Source organism: Paroedura picta, chromosome 14 (genome assembly GCF_049243985.1).
Source record: "Paroedura picta isolate Pp20150507F chromosome 14, Ppicta_v3.0, whole genome shotgun sequence".
Taxonomy (NCBI): Eukaryota; Metazoa; Chordata; class Lepidosauria; order Squamata; family Gekkonidae; genus Paroedura; species Paroedura picta.
The window spans coordinates 36273415-36291347 of record NC_135382.1 but is presented as its reverse complement, the minus strand read 5'-3'; the positions used below and the strand labels follow the sequence as shown (position 1 = coordinate 36291347).

Genomic DNA, 17933 nt, shown 5'->3' with positions numbered 1-17933 from the left:
TGCACTTTAGAAGTAGATTTTCCTGTTCTGCACAGGAAAATCCAGCTGCCAAAGCACATTGAAAGTGCATTATCCTATGTGTGCAGACTAGGCCCTGGATAGCTCATCGTACCCCAGAAGCTAAGCAGGCTCCACCCTGGTCATACGGATGGGAGCTCATGCGGAGAGTTAAATACACAGTGAAGGGCTATTTGCGTAATTGGGGAGGGAAGGCAGGAGCTCCAACCATAACATGGTTTTCAGCACTTTCCTGCTGAGTGCATGAACCAGAGCTGGGGAAAGGTAATCATTTTGTGAATGGCATTGACCCTTGCTCAGACAAACTGGAGTCCATGGTATTGACATTGCAAGAGCTGGTGTGTATGGAACTTCTAATTGGCGTCCATGTTGCTCTGGAGGTAATGCAAGAAAGCGGTTTCCCAATTAATGGATACTTTACCAACCTTCCTTCTGCTTCTGTGTGCAGTCCATCCCGAGGACATGGTGTGCTGTGGATTGGCCATTTATAGATGGCCAGACAGTTTCAGAATGTGGCTGGATGCAGTAAACTCCAAAGACATTCCACGTGGATACCAGTGGAATGTAACCCCTACGTGTAAAGGAGACGATGGCTGCTGACTAAATTTGGAACAATTTTATATGTCTTTAAAGTCAGCATTATGTGGATTTGGAGACATGGAGAGCCTAAATTGCTCCCAGTTAACCGAAGCCAGATTCCAAGGTTACAGTTGGAAATGTGCAAGAGGCCGTAGACTTGAGGACTTTTGATCTTTGTTAATGGCTGAAACTATATATGACTTCACTGCATTGCGCTGGCACCAGCTTTGCAACATTTCCTTCTCTGCTTGGGAGGCTGTGACTCAGTGGTAGAGCACTTCCTAAATACACAGAAGGCCCCAGATTTATCCCCTGGCCTTTCCATGTAAAGGATGGTGGATAACTGATGGTGGGAAAGACCTTTCTCTACCTGAGGCCTCAGAGTGCCCCCTGGGGTAAATAACACCAGAATCAATGGACCAAGTCATCAGGCACAGGCTAAGACAGCTTCATCCGTCCATACAGTTAGCTATGCAGCCCTTCCTCCATTGTGGAAAGGCTATCTATTTATCCACATCCATAAAAGCTTTGCCAGAGGGGGGCAGTCCACTGGTGCTCTTGTTTTGTAGATGGGGAAAGAGCTGATTGCTCAAAGCAGGCTGAGTCCAGGTGTATGCTTACATGCCAGGCGGTGTCAGCGTTCCAAAGACCAGATGAAATGCTAAACTGAATTAACTGGTAGCAGGATCTCCAGTCGTTGCATCTGCAGAGAATGAGCGACTGGCTGATGTCATCAACCCAGATTGTATGTAGCCCTTTGCCCGGTCAGCTGTGGTGAGGCCTCAGGAGAGGGGGGGGTGTCTCCATGGAAAAGCCTTTAGGTCCTAGTTTCAATCCCTGGCATCTTCCATTAAAAAAGGACCAGGCAGTAGGTGATGGGATAGGCCCCAGTGTCTGAGACCTCAATTTGATTTAACAAAATGGGCCTTAACAGACAAAACTGGCCTTCGCAGCCTGTTTCGGGTGAGCCTGATGAATTGGGATGGGTTGCAGAAGACCCAGAAGTGAACCATTACAAAAGTTAGGGTGGGTGTGCTGGCGTGTTTTTCCCTCCTCTCTTTTATGCCACAAATGATTGACATAGATACATTTGGGAAGGGCCAGTTGACCAGAGGATCTGTGAGCTGGTAACTCTTTGGGATTTCTTTGCAAAACTCCATCAAAGCCAGCGGCTCTACGTCAGTGAGAAAGTCCTGCCAGAACAGGGCAGGCGGAGGCCAAGAGAGATCCAGCTGCAGATTCCTCGCCCACTTTCTGAGCTACCCTTGCTCTGCGAGACGTCTGAGCTGTTCATTTATCAGAATTTTAGAATGATTTTCTGAGCTGCTCGGACTTTGAAAAGCAGGACAGAATAGATAAATGAACCCGGCTCTGTCCGTCTGCCTCTCTGGGGGCTGCTCGCGAACCATTCATGCAAAGACTCTTGGGATTTCTAGCAGCTCCTTCGCCCTAGCTGTAACAAGAGTGAGAATCAAACTGCGGCCCTCCAGATGTCCATGGACTACAATTCCCATGAGCCCCCTGCCAGCAAACGCCAGCGATGGCTTTTGAGCTTGGGACCATCTGCGTCGGCTCGGGTTTTCCAAGCCGTCTCTTGGAACCCAGCTGCCATTTTAGTTCTTAACAACGTTGAATTTGGGCTCCAGGCTTTAAAAAGTGTGTTGAAAGAGTACAAAGGCCGCTAATTCGAATCAAAGAAACTCGTTTCGATGATACAGGGAGTCGTCATTCCTCTTGCAGCCAAGGTTTCTGTGGCCAGGCAGTGCTCTCCCCCTACCCCCCTACCCCTCCCCGCACCTCCATTCCACCTCCGATTGTTTAAAACGGATCAGGTGGGTCGTCAGAGCTCCTCGCACAAAAGAGGGGCGTCTGTGCCAAATGGGGGTTTGTCAGCGAGCCCCGGAGCAGCTGACTCCGCCGGAGCAGACATCTGAATTCCTTTTTCCGAGCCCCCGCAAACGTTCGGGGGCTGCCAACTTTTCTGGGCCGCACAGCTCTAAATTGAGGCCAGCCCCCTCTGCTCATCCCACAAACCCTTTCATGTCCCACAACCACAGCCTCAGAGAGGCGCCTGGGTTTCAACCAGCAGCCGACCAGCACATGTTTACTTAATTCCTAAGACATGATGACAGTGATCTCTGCCACTAAAAGCTCTTCCCCCCCCTCTCCTCTTCGTCCCCCTCCCTTTTTTATTATTTTCTGATGAAGTTGATTTCTTGCATCCCATATGTTCTCTTTTTTAAAAAAAATATGACCCTTTTAGCTCTCTCTCTCTGTGTTCTCTGTGTTTCAATTCTGCAGTGCCTTTGGTGTGACCCACGACCAGCAGTGGAAGTTGAAGGAGCATCAGCTGAGACTGCAGATAGGTCAGCTCGAGGCCGCTCTGAGGTCGGATTTAGCAGACAAAAACGAGCTCCTGGACAAAATAAAAGCAGAGAGAGGTAGAGCCATGGAAGTGCGCAAAGGGGTTATGCCTGAGGTTATGTGAATGAGCAAGGGGGCCTTCACCAGAGGGGGGTGGATTTCCACACTGTGGCTGCAGAGCTGGACGGCCCGGGGCCAGATTAGACGTGATGGCTGCCATGGGGCCAACCCACGGCCACTGGGGCCAATTTAGAGGAGAATTTAGGCGTGTGAAAGTTGCCCCAGGGACCCCCCACTGTTACCACGCGGTGGCAACTGGTGATCTTAATTGGTGCAGTGGTTAAGTGGCTTCTAATCTGGAGAGGCAGGTTGGATTCCCCACTGCTCTACATGCAGTCAGCTGGGTGACCTGGGGTCAGATATGGTTCTCTCAGAGCTCTCTCCACCCCACCTACCTCACAGGGCTTCTGTTGTGGGGAGAGGAAGGGAAGGTGGGGCAGCTGAGCACGAGATGCTGTAGAATTCCCCTTCCAAAGCAGCCACTGTCTTTAGTACTTGGTAATCGGAGAGTTACTGCATCTGAGCATGGAAGCTCCGTATAGCTAGCTGGGATAATGCCTTGTTTGTAGACCCAACCTCTGAAATACATTGGATCCTACCACTCTTGTTCACTAGATCAGATCCTGTGTTCTTTCCTTTGTCTTCCTGCACTAAATATCCCTCCCCATGAACATCTGGAAGACCACAGGTTGACTAACCCTGGTTTAGAGTACCCTACTCAGTCCTCGCTCCCTCCTTTTACCCTCACGACGACCCTGTAAGGCAGGTGAGACGGGGGGGGGGGGGCGACCGGCCCCAAGAACATCAACTTTGGTTTCCTTGCAAACATTAACCAGCTGGAACCAAGGCGGGGAATCCCGGAATTGCATCATGGCAGCTCAGGCTGAGAGCTGCTCTGGGGACGGTTTGTACAGCGTGACTGAGATGCCGGGAGGGGTGGGGAGCAGGTCCTGGAGTTGGTGGGATTCGTCCCACGGTCGTAGATCACCAGTCGTTGCTTGTTTCTCCCACTGCAGAGACCCCCCCCTGTTCAGTTTTACCATTGGCAGGAGACCTGGTGAACACTTCCCATTTCAGTGACACTGAACAGTTGGAGTTGCATGCTCCCCCCTCCCTCCCCCCTCGCCCCTTTAGCATACAGATTAGCATCCGGTTTTGCAGTCCTTTGGGCTTAGAATATTTAAGCGCGAGTGAATGTTTAAATTAACCGCAGCCTTTAAGAGAGTCTTTATCCCAATCCTCCCCCCCCACACACACCCCTTCCTTTCTTGCATGAACGTATAGGTCAGCACTCCGTGGGGTGTTGATTACCGATGATTGCATTACCACAAACAGGTTTTGACAGCTGTTTGTTTTACCAATAGATTATCTTAATCTTTGTTTTCTTAAGCTCCCCCCCCCCATGCTTTCATGCGAGCAGGCAAACATCACGCAGAATCCCAATGAAATCAAGCAAAAACGCCCAGAGAGCTCTCTTGGTTGATTAGAAACATCCCAGGCACAGACATTATGCATCCTCCCACCCCCACCCCGGCCCCCATTTCAGACAACCAGAAATTGGATCCCTTCCTCCAAGAAGCATGGAAGAAAGTACCATTGAATTGCAGCTGATTCATGGCAGCCCCATAGGGTTTTCAAGGCAGTAGGCAAGCAAAGAGAGGCAGTTGGTCATTGCTTGCCTCTTCCGTAGCCACCCTGGACCTCCTTGGAGGTCTCTCAGTAGGACCCAGGGGCAACCCTGCTTAGCTTCCATGATGTCACAAGATAGGGCTAGCCTGGGCCATACATATCAGCATTGAAGGAACTTAATGATCTAAAAACAGGCATAAGGGAGGGAGACAGGAGGCAGGAGGGACCAAGAGGAAAGAACCCGTGTTCGTTTCCTTCATCTATATTCTGGCTTGGTTTCCATCCAGTTAACAGATTGCGGAATGAGGCACCCCTTTACCAGCCTTGTTTAAATCACATGATCACCCTGAAAGTCAGTTTTGGGGGGGAAAGGTCTTCCCAAAAAATTATTAACAGAGGGCAGCCCTGCTAGTCTGTAGTAGAACTACTAGATTCAGGTCCAGTAGCTTCCTAGAGACCTGCAAGATTTTCCAGGTATAAGCTTTGAAGAGTCAAAGCTCCCTTCATCAGATACAAAGCTTTTGGCTCTTAAACGCATATACTAAGCCTTTCTCAAGTTTTTAACCATTGAGAAACCCCTGGAACATTCTTCAGGCTTCGAGAAACCCCAGAAGTGGTGCAATCATGCAGAATACGGTTGGGAAGCAGAGCTGTGGACACGCCCCCCTGAGGCCCCTTCCCTTCTCTTCCAGGCTCATCATTCCATGGCATGTTACTGTAGCACAGGGGTAGTCAACCTGTGGTCCTCCAGATGTCCATGGACTACAATTCCCATGAGCCCCTGCCAGCAGTTGCTGGCAGGGGCTCATGGGAATTGTAGTCCATGAACATCTGGAGGACCACCGGTTGACTACCCCTGCTGTAGCACGCACACATATACGCCCGTGGTATGGTGTGCCATTAGAAACATGCTCCCATGATATACAGCTGTTTGCATCCACCGAACTGTTTGGGTCCAAAACTTCCCCTTTGTTTCGTTGTCCAAGTATTCCAGAAAAAGGGGGAGTGAAGAGGGGCTGGCTGAGGAGGAGGAGGAGGAGGAGAAATTGCATGCCCTGCGGGTGAATAGGAGAAATCTTAACCTATCAAGTTTCCTGGTTTCCACGGCTAAAAGACACACTTATCTGCTCGTCCCCCTGCCACCACTAATGGAAACTGCGCAAGATAATGCTTGCACATTGGGTTGACAGGGACTCTGTCTGCTTAGAAAAAGTCTCTCTCTATGGATTAATGTAAGAAATCGTGATAAATAGCAGTGGACACCGGTATCTATTTTGATGAGACGGAAGAGGTTGTTTTGCCGTTTGTTCTGAATTGTACCCCTACACAATCAGCATATGGATTAATGTAAGAGTCAGTTTGGTGTAGTGGTTAGGAGTGCAGACTTCTAATCCGGCAAGCCAGGTTTGATTCCCCACTCCCCTACATGCAGCCAGCTGGGTGACCTTGGGCTTGCCATGACACTGATAAAACTGTTCTGACCGGGCAGTGATATCAGGGCTCTTTCAGCTTCACCCACCTCACAGGGTGTCTGTTGTGGGGAGAGGAAAGGGAAGGTGAATGTAAGTGGCTTTGAGACTCCTTTGGGTAGAGAAAAGCAGCATATAAGAATCAACTCTTCTTCTTTTTCTTCATATGCATGTTATATATATATATATATATATATTTTTTTTTCCCTTTGGAGACCAAAATGAAAAGCTGGCGCAGGAGAATAAAGATCTGCAGTTACGCTATCTGGAGCAGAAGCAACAGTTGGATGAACTGAAAAACCGCATGAAGTTTTTCGCCAAGGTAAACTCTTTCTGACTGTTTAGAGAATGACCAGAGAGAGAGAGAAGTTTTCTATATTTTATGCACAAAGCAAAAAAAAAAAAATCTCTTTTCTTAAAAGCCAAAGAATGCAGGAGTATGACAGATTTTACTTATTCATGATATCCAGCAAAATGTCATGTTTGGAGAGAATGCACACCGTGTATCCTCTGCGTATCTCTCCATTATTCATTCTCAGCGAACAACTCCTTCCTTTCGACTCTGTCTCTGTTTTAGGAGAGCGACATCGACGTGGCGGAACTCACTGAGGCTCTCTTGCTTCTCAAGGTAACTTTGCAGGAACGAATCCTGTTTTCACGCTCATCTAGCGCCGTTTGTTGGGCTATTTTTTTAAGCCCACCAATATCCATCATGAGCATTATTCTTCAAGCACACGGTTTTCCAGAAGGGGCGTCCCGTGCATGGGCCAACGTGTCTTGCTTCTGCAAAATCGGACCTCTTTCCTTTCAGAGTGGAGGAGAGAGAACAAGGCAGAAAAAACATGGTGGGGGGGCCAAAATTCCCACCCCCCCTTTTGAGATAACGTACATATTTCATCGTGACATCAAAAGTGAATTATCCGACCCTTCGAGTAATGCTTTAAAGCGCTTCTCTTCCCCCTCCCCTTATTGCTGGAGTAAAAGTAATTGCTTTTCTCTGTTGTCAGATTGTCCTGTTAGAGGTCTGAGAAAAACCCACTCCTTTTGTTTACAGATTTGGGAAAACATAAAAAATAATGCCGATGGTTATAAAAGCAGAGGCCGCACTAAAATGCTCTGCGTCTGAAACGTGTAATGTGGTTCTTGTTTCCTTTCTCCCTGTACCTGAGCACGTACCTGATGTATAAAAACACAGTGATGGGGAGAAAAGGCTATTTCCACTTAGTCTTAGTTTGTAATGTTTCGCAACGACATTGCAGAGGAGAACAAATCTGAACCCCCCACCTCCCACCCACCCACCCCACATGTTTACTTTCTCAATTAACTACAAGACATTTTTCTGAATGGCAAAGATCATTCTTTTCCCCCCACCACAGTATTATTTAAGGGTGTTATTCCAAAAATGCACAGGGTGTGCCGCTTTTTCGTGGTCCAGTGGAGAAGTCATGGAGTCAGCTGTCAGGTTCATGTGACCCTGATACTACAGCTGCTGCACTAGCAACCGATCTGCTCCTGAACCCATATCAAGGTTTGGTTTTGACCTTCACATCCTCTGCGAAAATGCCCTCAAGTCCTGTTGAATTAGTGGGACATTCCCAAGCCGACTCAGGTCAGCGTAATAGGTTACCACGGTGGTTGTGAGCTACCTTCATTTTCTTCTTGAAAGCCCCGAGGAACGGGAAAGAGCAGTTTCCGAGCGTAGATTTATTGTTAACGCCAGAAAGCGAGGGGTCCATCTGTTTCAATTAAAGTGAAAGGTTTTTCTTTTTAATCTCAACATTTTATTTAAAAAAATCTAATGATGAAGCTTTTGCGATTCAGGCTCGGCGACCGCAGGCCAGTGGCGATCTCACGTTTCTGGAGCAAGTGGATGACGACATTCACCAAGATCTGGAACGCTCCATGCGGGAGCTCCAAGCGACCCACGCAGAAACCATTCGGGAGCTCGAAAAGACCCGCAATATGCTAATTGTACAGCATAAAATTAACAAAGACTATCAGGTATGTAATTCTGCATCTCCGTGCAGTTGACTCGCTGGCGTCTTTCTCGTCACGCCTTTGAAAACAAAAAATGAAGTGGAATCTGATGATTGAGATTAATGAATCCCGGGACTTTCGAAGGGCACCTAACCAAATCCTAATGAGTCGAAGTCGGCCGAACTTTAATGTCACAGTTGAGTTCTTTATTCTCACATTTTCAGCCAAGAAACCGACTCATCTGCTGGACCAGATCAGTCCAGTGTGATCTGTCCAGTTTCTGCAAAATTGACTTATGATTTGCAGAGATTGGGCGTGTTGAATCAGTCTTCCATGCTCTCCGAAATTAGTTTGAGTATTTCATTCCCTGGAGTCAAACAAGAGGGGGAAGGGGGTATTAAAAAGAACAAAATTAAAAATGAATTAATAGCATAGGTGTGGTGCAAACTACTCGAGAAAATTTCCCCTTTCTAGGGCCTAATTCATCATGCCTAAGAAGGGATCCAGAACGGACTTCAGACTGTTCTGTTAGCTTAAATTGTTGTGGGAGAAAAGTTAATATTGGAATACTGAAATCCTATATTCAAAACCTCCCTGGTTCTAGGCCATAAACCTTACTTACTGGAGAGTTTTATCTGGAAAGACCAGTAGAAAGGAGAACAGGATTCATAGAATCATAGAGTTGGAAGGGACCTCATGGATCATCTAGTCCAACCCCCTGCACTATGCAGGACGATCACATCCCTATCATCCACTGTAACCTGCCACCCCTTTGTGCCTTCACAGAATCAGCCTTTCCGTCAGATGGCTATCTAGCCTCTGTTTAAAAATTTCCAGATGGAGAACCCACCTCTGCAAAAGTTTATTCACTCACTTTCCAGTGCAATGAAGGAAATGGAGGAGGGTGTTCAAACCCTACTTGCCAATCTCCCCCCCCCCAGCACCCCTCCCCCATATAGCTGCAAGAGAACAAAGGCCTCAGTCTCATCCTGTTCCATTCATTTAAGCATTTCTCAAAAATTCCGACAGGTTAAGCTGGGCTGGCTATCTGTAGCTGGGTGAATAGTTGAAACTTAAAGCAATCTTTGGGATGGAGGTGGCATTTTAAACAGGGCCTGGTGCAGAGGGGGAAGAGATGCTTAAATTGGGGTGGGGGTTTATCAGGGAAAGGCCCAGTGGGAAAGTCCATCTCCCCACATACACACACCACACTCAACAGAGTTGCTTTCAGGATTTAAATTCTACATTGGGAAATCCAGTCATAGAACTCGCATTTCACTTGATCCAAGGATTTTACAGAAAGGGCAGAGAACCTTGTGTAACGGGTGCCCGCCGATTCATATTCCTTTAGCTCTTCTTTCTGTCTCAGGCAGAAGTGGAAGCGGTAACTCAGAAGATGGAGGCGTTACAGCAAGACTACGAGTTAAAACTGGAGCAGTACGTCCATCTCCTTGACGTCAGGGCTACGCGAATCCGTAAGCTAGAAGGTACGTTGATCAGGACACAGATTTTAATGGTGGGAAATCTTTAAGTGCTTTTCGTTCCACACCAGGTTGTTCTGCAACTCAACCGACAGCATTGCTAAAGTAAATCCAATAGCCTCCTTTTGTTGACTTCCACTGACTTCAACTAAGGCGGAAAGGAAGACATAATGTAAAAATAATACAAGGGAAATTAAGCCCTCTATGCTTCTTTGCCTCCCCAGCTCAGCTGAAGGATATCGCTTACGGAACCAAGCAGTACAAATTCAGGCCCGAAATCATGCCAGACGATCCCGTTGATGAATTCGACGAAACCGCCCATTTAGAGCGGGGAGAGAACTTGTTTGAAATCCACATCGGCAAAGTGGCGTTTTCCGCAGAAGCTGCCAAGGCTTTCCGCGATCAGGAGCCCGCAACGTTCTGCACCTACGCGTTCTACGATTTTGAGCTGCAGACGACTCCCGTCATCCGGGGCCTGAACCCAGCCTACGATTTCACTTCTCAGTACCTCGTGCGGGTGGATGACTTCTTTTTGCAGTACGTGCAGAAGAACACCGCCACGCTCGAGGTCCACCACGCCTATGGGGTGGACTTTGAAACAGCCGCCGCGTGCCAGCTGAGATTCCACGAAATATTGGAGAAGAATGGCCGAATCTACGGTTCGGCCATTTTAGTCGGTAAGCATCAGACACGCCCCTTCTCGGTAACTGTCTCTTGGCCGTCAAACCGGCACACGGCAAATGATGGAAACCTAAATATGGTCTATTGATTAATTCCAGTTAAAACTATTTTAAATTGGCCCCTTCTCATCCACAAGTACAGTTGGCATCGGCGAGAGGGTGGATATTTTCAGTAACGGCTGCACCGTTGTGGAACGGCGCCTTCCAATCCTTTAGGAGAACCTTCAGGGTGCGGCTTTTCAAAACTAGCATGTGGATCATTTTTTGAGGCAGAATGGGATATATTTGGTGGAAACGTTTCTGGAGATAAAGTTTATTGGAACAGAGAGTTTCATTTTGGGAAGGGGTTTTTATCATGTAGCATCTTGGGGCCTATTTGTTGTATACCGTTCTGAGCTCCTACCGCCTCGGAAGAGCAGTGCAGAAACAATTTTATTCTCTCCCCCCCCCAGACATTTCCAAATGTCTTTGGAATTGGAAAATTAGCTGAAATTTTCAACAAGGAGTCCATTTCTTGAAATGAAATGAAACCAGCTTTCCCAGATCATTTGAGCACACAAAACAGTGCTCAGTTACTCTGCCGGCAGCTCATAGGAAAATACTGTTCCAAGCTATGTAACCATGGTTAAGCAGGAGGGGAGGGGTGGGCTGGCTTTGAGGCCTGGGATCAGGGCATAGAGGATGGCCCAACTGAGCCTTTGTGTATCACATGCAACAGAGCATAACAGTGTGCAACTGCAGATAAGGATCATAAAGCACATTGAAAGCACCCATTGATAGCACAATCCAAATTATTATTTTATTTTTAAAAATAGTTTTTTTATTCTTGTTGAGCCAAATCCTTGGGCTGATTCATTCTTTCTTTCTTTCTTTCTTTCTTTCTTTCTTTCTTTCTTTCTTTCTTTCTTTCTTTCTTTCTTTCTTTCTTTCTTTCTTTCTTTCTTTCTTTCTTTCTTTCTGGGGAGCTTTGGTATCCTGCCCGCCTCTTTCATTTTTATTAAACTTCTCATTTAATAACATGTTTTTGCTGTCAGATCTCGTCCTGCAAAGATTACCTAACACTTCATCTGCGTTTTTCAAAGCCTGGTTTTGCTGCCAGACTTCACAGTGGAGGACAGGGATCCTCTGGGTTTTTAATGGAGTGTTTTATATTGCTTAATAATACCATGTAAATTGTACTAATGAACCTCTGGATCGTTTGATGTGCGAGATGAAGAGTACCACAAAACAGAACTGAGAAGGGGGAGGGGGCGGCGTTCTCATTTGATAAAGTTTTCCGTGTCTCCTTTGGATCATAAGCCTTGATAAAGTTTTCAGAAATATGACGTCTGGAGACATTATCGTTATTGTTCTTATTGTTATTGTAAAGCTGTGCTGCAATTTTTGGATTAGGGATGCATGGGGGTTTCCCGTTTCTTTCCGTTTTTGTGCGATGTCAGGAAGACCATTTGCATTGGGCAGAGTTTCCATTTTCGCTGGTTTCTGTTTTAAGGTATAGTTGGAACAGCTATGGATGGATTAGTTTCCCCCGTGGATCTGGTTCAGAGGTGGTTTGCCATTCCCCGTCTCCGCATAGCAGCCCTGGATTTCCACCCAAGAACCAACTGAGGCCAACCCTGCTTAGCTTCCAAGATCTGATGCAATCAGGCTGTTTTATATCATGCCTGCATGCCTGAGGGCTGGAACACTGGACCTTCTAACCTCGTGTGTTTGTCTTGCAGGAGTTGGAGGAGGCTTGCAGAACTATGGCTCTGTGGAATACTGGGTTAGGTTAAGGGTCCCCATGGACCAAGCCATCAGACTATATAAAGAGCGGGCAAAAGCTCTGGGATACATAGCAACAAACCTAAAAGATCAGGCAAGTGGATGAACTCAGCAATCTTTGCATTATTTGCTTTTCATCACATCTCTCCAAAGAACAAGGACCATTGAACATTTCCCCCCACATTTGGGTCTATTCAGTAAGACTGTAGAGACATGGAACTTTCTCGATTTCTCCTAAATCCTCTGTTTAACCCACAGGCTCTCACAGATCTGTCTACACATATCCCCTTTTTAATATGCCAGCATGGGGCTCATGGTAAGTGTAGTCCGCTTCCCATGAAGAGCCACAGTTTAGCCACCCCTGAAATTATTGGCTTTAGTTGTGTGTTTCTTGCTGGTACGTAGTGCTATTTATTTAGCATGTTCCTTTGTGCCGCCTCTCCAGGAAAACAGCCCGAGGCAGCTTACAAAAAGAGAACGTAATAAAAACAAAACCTTAGAAAGCTTTCACCCTAAATACCAGCATAGCAGACTCAAGTGCTGCATAAAAATATCAGCCATTAACCCACTTAAAATGACAGCTTCTCCACCCTAGAATGCCTTAATGGAATTACGAGCTGGGTGAACAGAAGTGTTTTGACCTGGTGCCTGGAAAAGCAGTGTAGGTGCCAAGCCGGCCTCGAGGGAGAGGTCATTCCACCAGGGAGGGGCCACCCCTGACAAGGCCCCGCCTCTCATTGCTTCCCACCTCATCTCAGAAGGTGGGGGCACAGAGAACTGGCGACTGGGCAGCAAAGGAGGAAGTAGTCCTGCAAGTACTCAGACTCCGAGCCATTTAGGGCTTCAAAGGTAAGGACCACCACTTTGGGTTTTGCTCAGAAGCAAACGTGCAGCCAGTGCAGATAACTCTGTGCATACTCTTTTTAGCAGCGGGGGGGGGGGGGGAAGACCACTCCTTACTAAGAGGCTTTAAATAGCCTTTTTAAAGTAGCCTTTTATCTCTCTGTCTCTCTGAAACCAGCCCGTTCTCAGCCCTTCCCAAACCAACAATTCAGCAGATGGAAACTTAAACGAGCTCCACATCACCGTCAAACACTGCAGCCATCTGCAGGGCCAGAAGAGCCACGTCCAGCCCAGCCCTTACGTCGTCTACAGGTTCTTTGATTTCGCGGACCACGACACGGCCATCGTCCCCAGCAGCAACCACCCGCACTTTGACGACCACGCCTCTTTCCCCGTGCCAATGGACGCTGACCTCGACCGCTACCTGAAATCCGCCTCCTTGAGCCTGTACGTCTTCGATGACAACGAGGCGGAAGAGGGGGTTTATATCGGGAAAGCAAATGTCCCCTTGATCTCACTGGCTCACGACAGATACATTTCGGGTAAGGACTCGGCTTTCTTCCCCGAGCTGTAAACGAGGCCGCTTGATCTACGGAGCAAACTTTGTTCACGTCGTATTTGTTGATTTAAATCAGGGGTAGTCAAACTGCGGCCCTCCAGATGTCCATGGACTACAATTCCCAGGAACCCCTGCCAGCATTCGCTGGCAGGGGCTCCTGGGAATTGTAGTCCATGGACATCTGGAGGGCCGCAGTTTGACTACCCCTGATTTAAAGGAACGATGATGCCATGGCATTCCATGTGTAGCTCAAGGTGGCAAACCGCTTGTTTACAAAGTGGGCGGAAGAATCCGGTAGTAAAAAACAAGACTCTGCCAATGTATTGAACCCTGTGAATTACTTCTGCTGAACTAGATCTGATAACTGGCCCCCACCTGGTGGAACGAGCTCCCTGAAGAGATCTGGGCCCTGCCTGAACCCCCACAATTCCACAGGGAGCTCCTCCACCTGGCATTTGCTCTGACCGACCCAACAACATCTGCTGGTCCCCCCCCTCAGACACCCCTTCAATGTCCTGAAGCAGCCTGACCTCCCTGGGGGTGGTTGTTCTATTTGAAGCCACTGTTAGCTTATTGTTGATATGTTATTTATGACTCTGTTATACGTTTAGATTGTTCTATGTATTACTCCTGTCACGTTTTCTGTGAACTGCCCTGAGCTGTACGGGAGGACGGTATGAAATATCTAATAAATAAATAAATAAACTTTCTTCCATTGAATCTTCCTCGGACAGAGAGAGACTTGTTGGAAGAGAAGGAGGGGATGAATCCAACTTAGTGGCAGGGTCATAGGGCATGGATGCTGAGGCCTTCCCCTGACATCACTTCCTGTCTCTGAATGTGGAAGTTCCCTTTTGTCAGCTAGTCGCCACTAACAGACCTCTATGAATCTGTCGAAGCCCCTTCTAAAACTCTCTATGCGGGTGGACATCACTACCACCGATGGGACCGGATTCCACATTTTATCCATCGCTGTGCAAGGAAGTGTTCAGTGGAAATGGAACTTCCTTGCTGCCCGCCCCACTTCATCACAAAATGCTCCTTTAAGCCCCCTTGCCCGGAGGTCCCCAACCTGGTCTTTCTGCCCTCTGATAAGGAGACAGACTGATATATTGGCTTGGCGCTTTCCTTCCAGGTACCTTTGAGCTAACCGATTACGAAGGCCATTCCACCGGCACCGTTAGCGTGGAACTGAAGTGGAAGTACACCTACCTCCCGCCAGCCAGTTCAATTGTGGCAGCAGATTTGACGGATTATATCCGGAATGAGAAACCAGTGAAGGGGCAAGGAGAACCTCCGATCCCGGCCCTTCCTTCCTCTTCACCAGCAACGGTATATCATCTCAACACCTCTACTATGCGAGTGTCCATTTATCTAAATCCAATAGAGTCCTGCTCCCTCCCTCCATGCTTTTCAGCTCTTAGAATCCCAGTCCTCCTTCTGTCTTTTGTAAAAAGGCAAAAAGGCGTTTGCTGGCAGGGGCTCATGGGAATTGTAGTCCATGGACATCTGGAGGACCACAGGTTGACTACCCCTGCTCTAAATCAATCAATCAATCACAGAATGCCTGAGAAAAATGATGCTCCAGATGTTTCCCAGACGGGGCCTGGAAGCATTTGGAGATAGTTGTACTAAGACTGGCTTAGTTTTTTGGGCTGGGAGAGATCTGGGTGAGTAATGCAGGGTGGGGGGGGGGGGGAAGAAACCATTCATAAAACAAGTAATGGAAATCAGTGTTTTCAGCTGACCAATCAAGTAATGATGATGATTGGCAACGTTTTGATGGAAGTCTGTCATTGGTTTCTTAGAGGCCACAGCCTAAGCCAAGACAGAGGTCAACGCTGGTGGAAAAGAAAGTGTCTTTCGTAGACGTGGACCCGCTGTTGGATTCGGTGAGTTCAAAGAACCCTTTTCGCGCTTCTGGTGTGCATTGAATTCCGCTTCCCCACAACCCCAAGGTCCTTCTTGGTCTGTCATCCCTGCGGAGAGTTCCAGGGTTGACCAAGAAGGCCCTGTCCACCTAATCTCAAAAAAAAAAAAAAGAGCCTCTTGTGGTGCAGAGTGGTAAGGCAGCAGAAATGTCTGAAGCTTTGCCCATGAGGCTGGGAGTTCGATCCCAGCAGCCGGCTCAAGGTTGACTCAGCCTTCCATCCTTCCGAGGTCGGTGAAATGAGTACCCAGCTTGCTGGGGGGTAAATGGTAATGACTGGGGAAGGCCCTGGCAAACCACCCCGTATTGATTCTGCCATGAAAATGCTAGAGGGCGTCACCCCAAGGGTCAGACATGACTAGATGCTTGCACAGGGGGGGAGAGCCAGTTTGGTGTAGTGGTTAGGAGTGCAGACTTCTAATCTGGCATGCCAGGTTCGATTCTGCACTCCCTCACATGCAACCAGCTGGGTGACTTTGGGCTCGCCACGGCACTGATAAAACTGTTCTGACCGAGTAGTGTTATCAGCGCTCTCTCAGCCTCACCCCCACCCCACAGGGTGTCTGTTGTGGGGAGAGGAAGGGAAGGCGACTGTAAGCCGCTTTGAGCCTCCTTCGGGTAGGGAAAAGTGGCATATAAGAACCAACTCTTCTTCTTCTTCTTCTTCTTCTTCTTCTTTAATCTCAAAAGGGGGGGGGCACCCCAATCAGGGCTTCCAAATGTGACCTTAGCAGTCAGACATTTAATAATCTTCTTGGTTGACCTTGATGATGTCTCCTGTTATGGAGGATCAAAATCATGTTTTGTTCCACTTTGGAAAACACAGATTAAACACAGAACAGAATCGGGACTTTTGAAATTAATTATTGTCTTTTATTATCGGATTTCTAAATTGGCCTCCCAAGACCGGCTCAGGGGGGTATACAAACACAGTTTATCAGACAACAAATTAAAACAACAAGAAATGAAAACATCAGTAGACAATAAGACAGTCCTGAGTTGGCTTACTGGGCAGGGTGGTATATAAATTTTAAAAAATTATTTACGGGGAGTTCTCCTCTACCTGCCTTCAACCACCGCAGAGGGCTTGTTGAAGCTTGGGGGTTCACAAAGCCCACACGGAGGTCCTGCATAATTGCACCCAGAAAATAAAGCCCCCGGAAAGCCCTGTTAAATAGTTGGCCTGTGACAGAGTGACAGTTCTTGGGCGACCCACAAGCAAACGACTGCTTCTGTGTTCCATCCTAATCACTTTAGAGTTCCATTCCTGAGAAGGAGAACAAAGAGATGAGGCCGAAGACCGAGGATGAAAGGCCCACGGTCTCAGACATTCCGCAGGTACGAAGCAACTTAAATTTCGCCACGTCGCGAGCCAGTTTAGATCTTGTGCTCTCTTTAGCGATGGGGTTGACTGCGCATCTGATCAGCTCATTAAACTTTGGCACCAAAATGCTGGTTTTTAATTTGTGTGTCTTATGACTAGCGGATGATCCCGTCAGAAACAATTATTTTATGACTCCAGAGGAAGCATATGGTAGATAGCTTTCCAAACAATTGGCTACATCAGCACGGCGTATTGGCGAGGCCGTCAGACTAGGGGATCATGAGTTCAGAACCCTACTTAGCCATGATTCTCACTAGACGCTTTGGTCCACTCACTGTCTCTCAACTTGACCTACTCCGCAGGGTTGCTGTGAGGTTAAATTGGGAAGGCTGGTATATGGCACCTGCAGGTTCTGTGAGGGAGAACGGAGTAAAAATGTAATTGATGGTTACTGAGCTATCCAGGATTAATCTGATAACCTCCTATAAGGCAGCGGTAGTCAACCTGTGGTCCTCCAGATGTGCATGGACTACAATTCCCATGATCCCCTGCCAGCATTTGCTGGCAGGGGCTCATGGGAATTGCAGTCCATGAACATCTGGAGGACCACAGGTTGACTACCCCTGCTTTAAGGTACTCTCAAAGCATTATGACTTTGCCTGCCATGGACATCTCATTAAACTGGGCCCTCAGCCATTGGCTATGAATTTTAGCCTAAAAGAGAGCCGTAGCTACAGTTGTCAAGTCCCCTGATCTGGGTGGGGGTCCCCTGCTTTCTAGATGTCCTTCCTCCCCCCCCCACCCTTAACCCTCCCCAAAGGGAAGAACACAGGAAATTAACATGACATGTTGGCATCACATGGAAGTTACATTGGGGTCATTGCAGTGAAGCTAATTCTACCATAGAATTTGTGCCCAAAAGCCAGAGTGTAACCTCTGACATTGCTGACATGCTGATGTCATTTCCAGGTGATGTCAGCATGTTTCAGCACTCCCCCCCCCCCAAAAAAAAAAATCTCCTGGAAAGTGCAATACCCAAGTCCAGCTCATTCCGTTCTAAAACAGCTCAGAAATTCATAGCAGAATTCTAGAGGGGAAGTGCTAGACATGGCAAATTGAATGCTTCTGCGAATGGCTTTATACAGGTTTACAAGATATGTCATGTTATATATTAAAGAACCAAGAGCGCGGTGCCGAGATCGATTAGAGTTCACGGATTCAACGCGCATAGCGCTTCTGCTATGGGCTGCGGTCCA

General features: G+C 47.6%; 1 protein-coding gene across 4 annotated transcripts in view; it reads left to right on the top strand.

Moving 5' to 3' along the window:
- The window catches only part of RPGRIP1L (RPGRIP1 like), a 61148-nt gene that overhangs the window by 14999 nt on the left and 28216 nt on the right, over window positions 1-17933 (top strand). For all 4 annotated transcript variants that reach the window (XR_013226604.1, XR_013226603.1, XM_077310544.1 and 1 more), the window contains exons 10-20: window positions 2899-3038; window positions 6335-6441; window positions 6697-6747; window positions 7941-8120; window positions 9466-9583; window positions 9802-10254; window positions 11979-12115; window positions 13043-13406; window positions 14559-14755; window positions 15232-15315; window positions 16611-16691. Coding sequence is in view for 2 of the 4 variants with exons in the window: in XM_077310544.1 (XP_077166659.1) it covers window positions 2899-3038; window positions 6335-6441; window positions 6697-6747; window positions 7941-8120; window positions 9466-9583; window positions 9802-10254; window positions 11979-12115; window positions 13043-13406; window positions 14559-14755; window positions 15232-15315; window positions 16611-16691 (1912 nt within the window). In the remaining 2 variants the exon portion in view is untranslated. The remainder of the gene's footprint in view (window positions 1-2898; window positions 3039-6334; window positions 6442-6696; window positions 6748-7940; window positions 8121-9465; window positions 9584-9801; window positions 10255-11978; window positions 12116-13042; window positions 13407-14558; window positions 14756-15231; window positions 15316-16610; window positions 16692-17933) is intronic.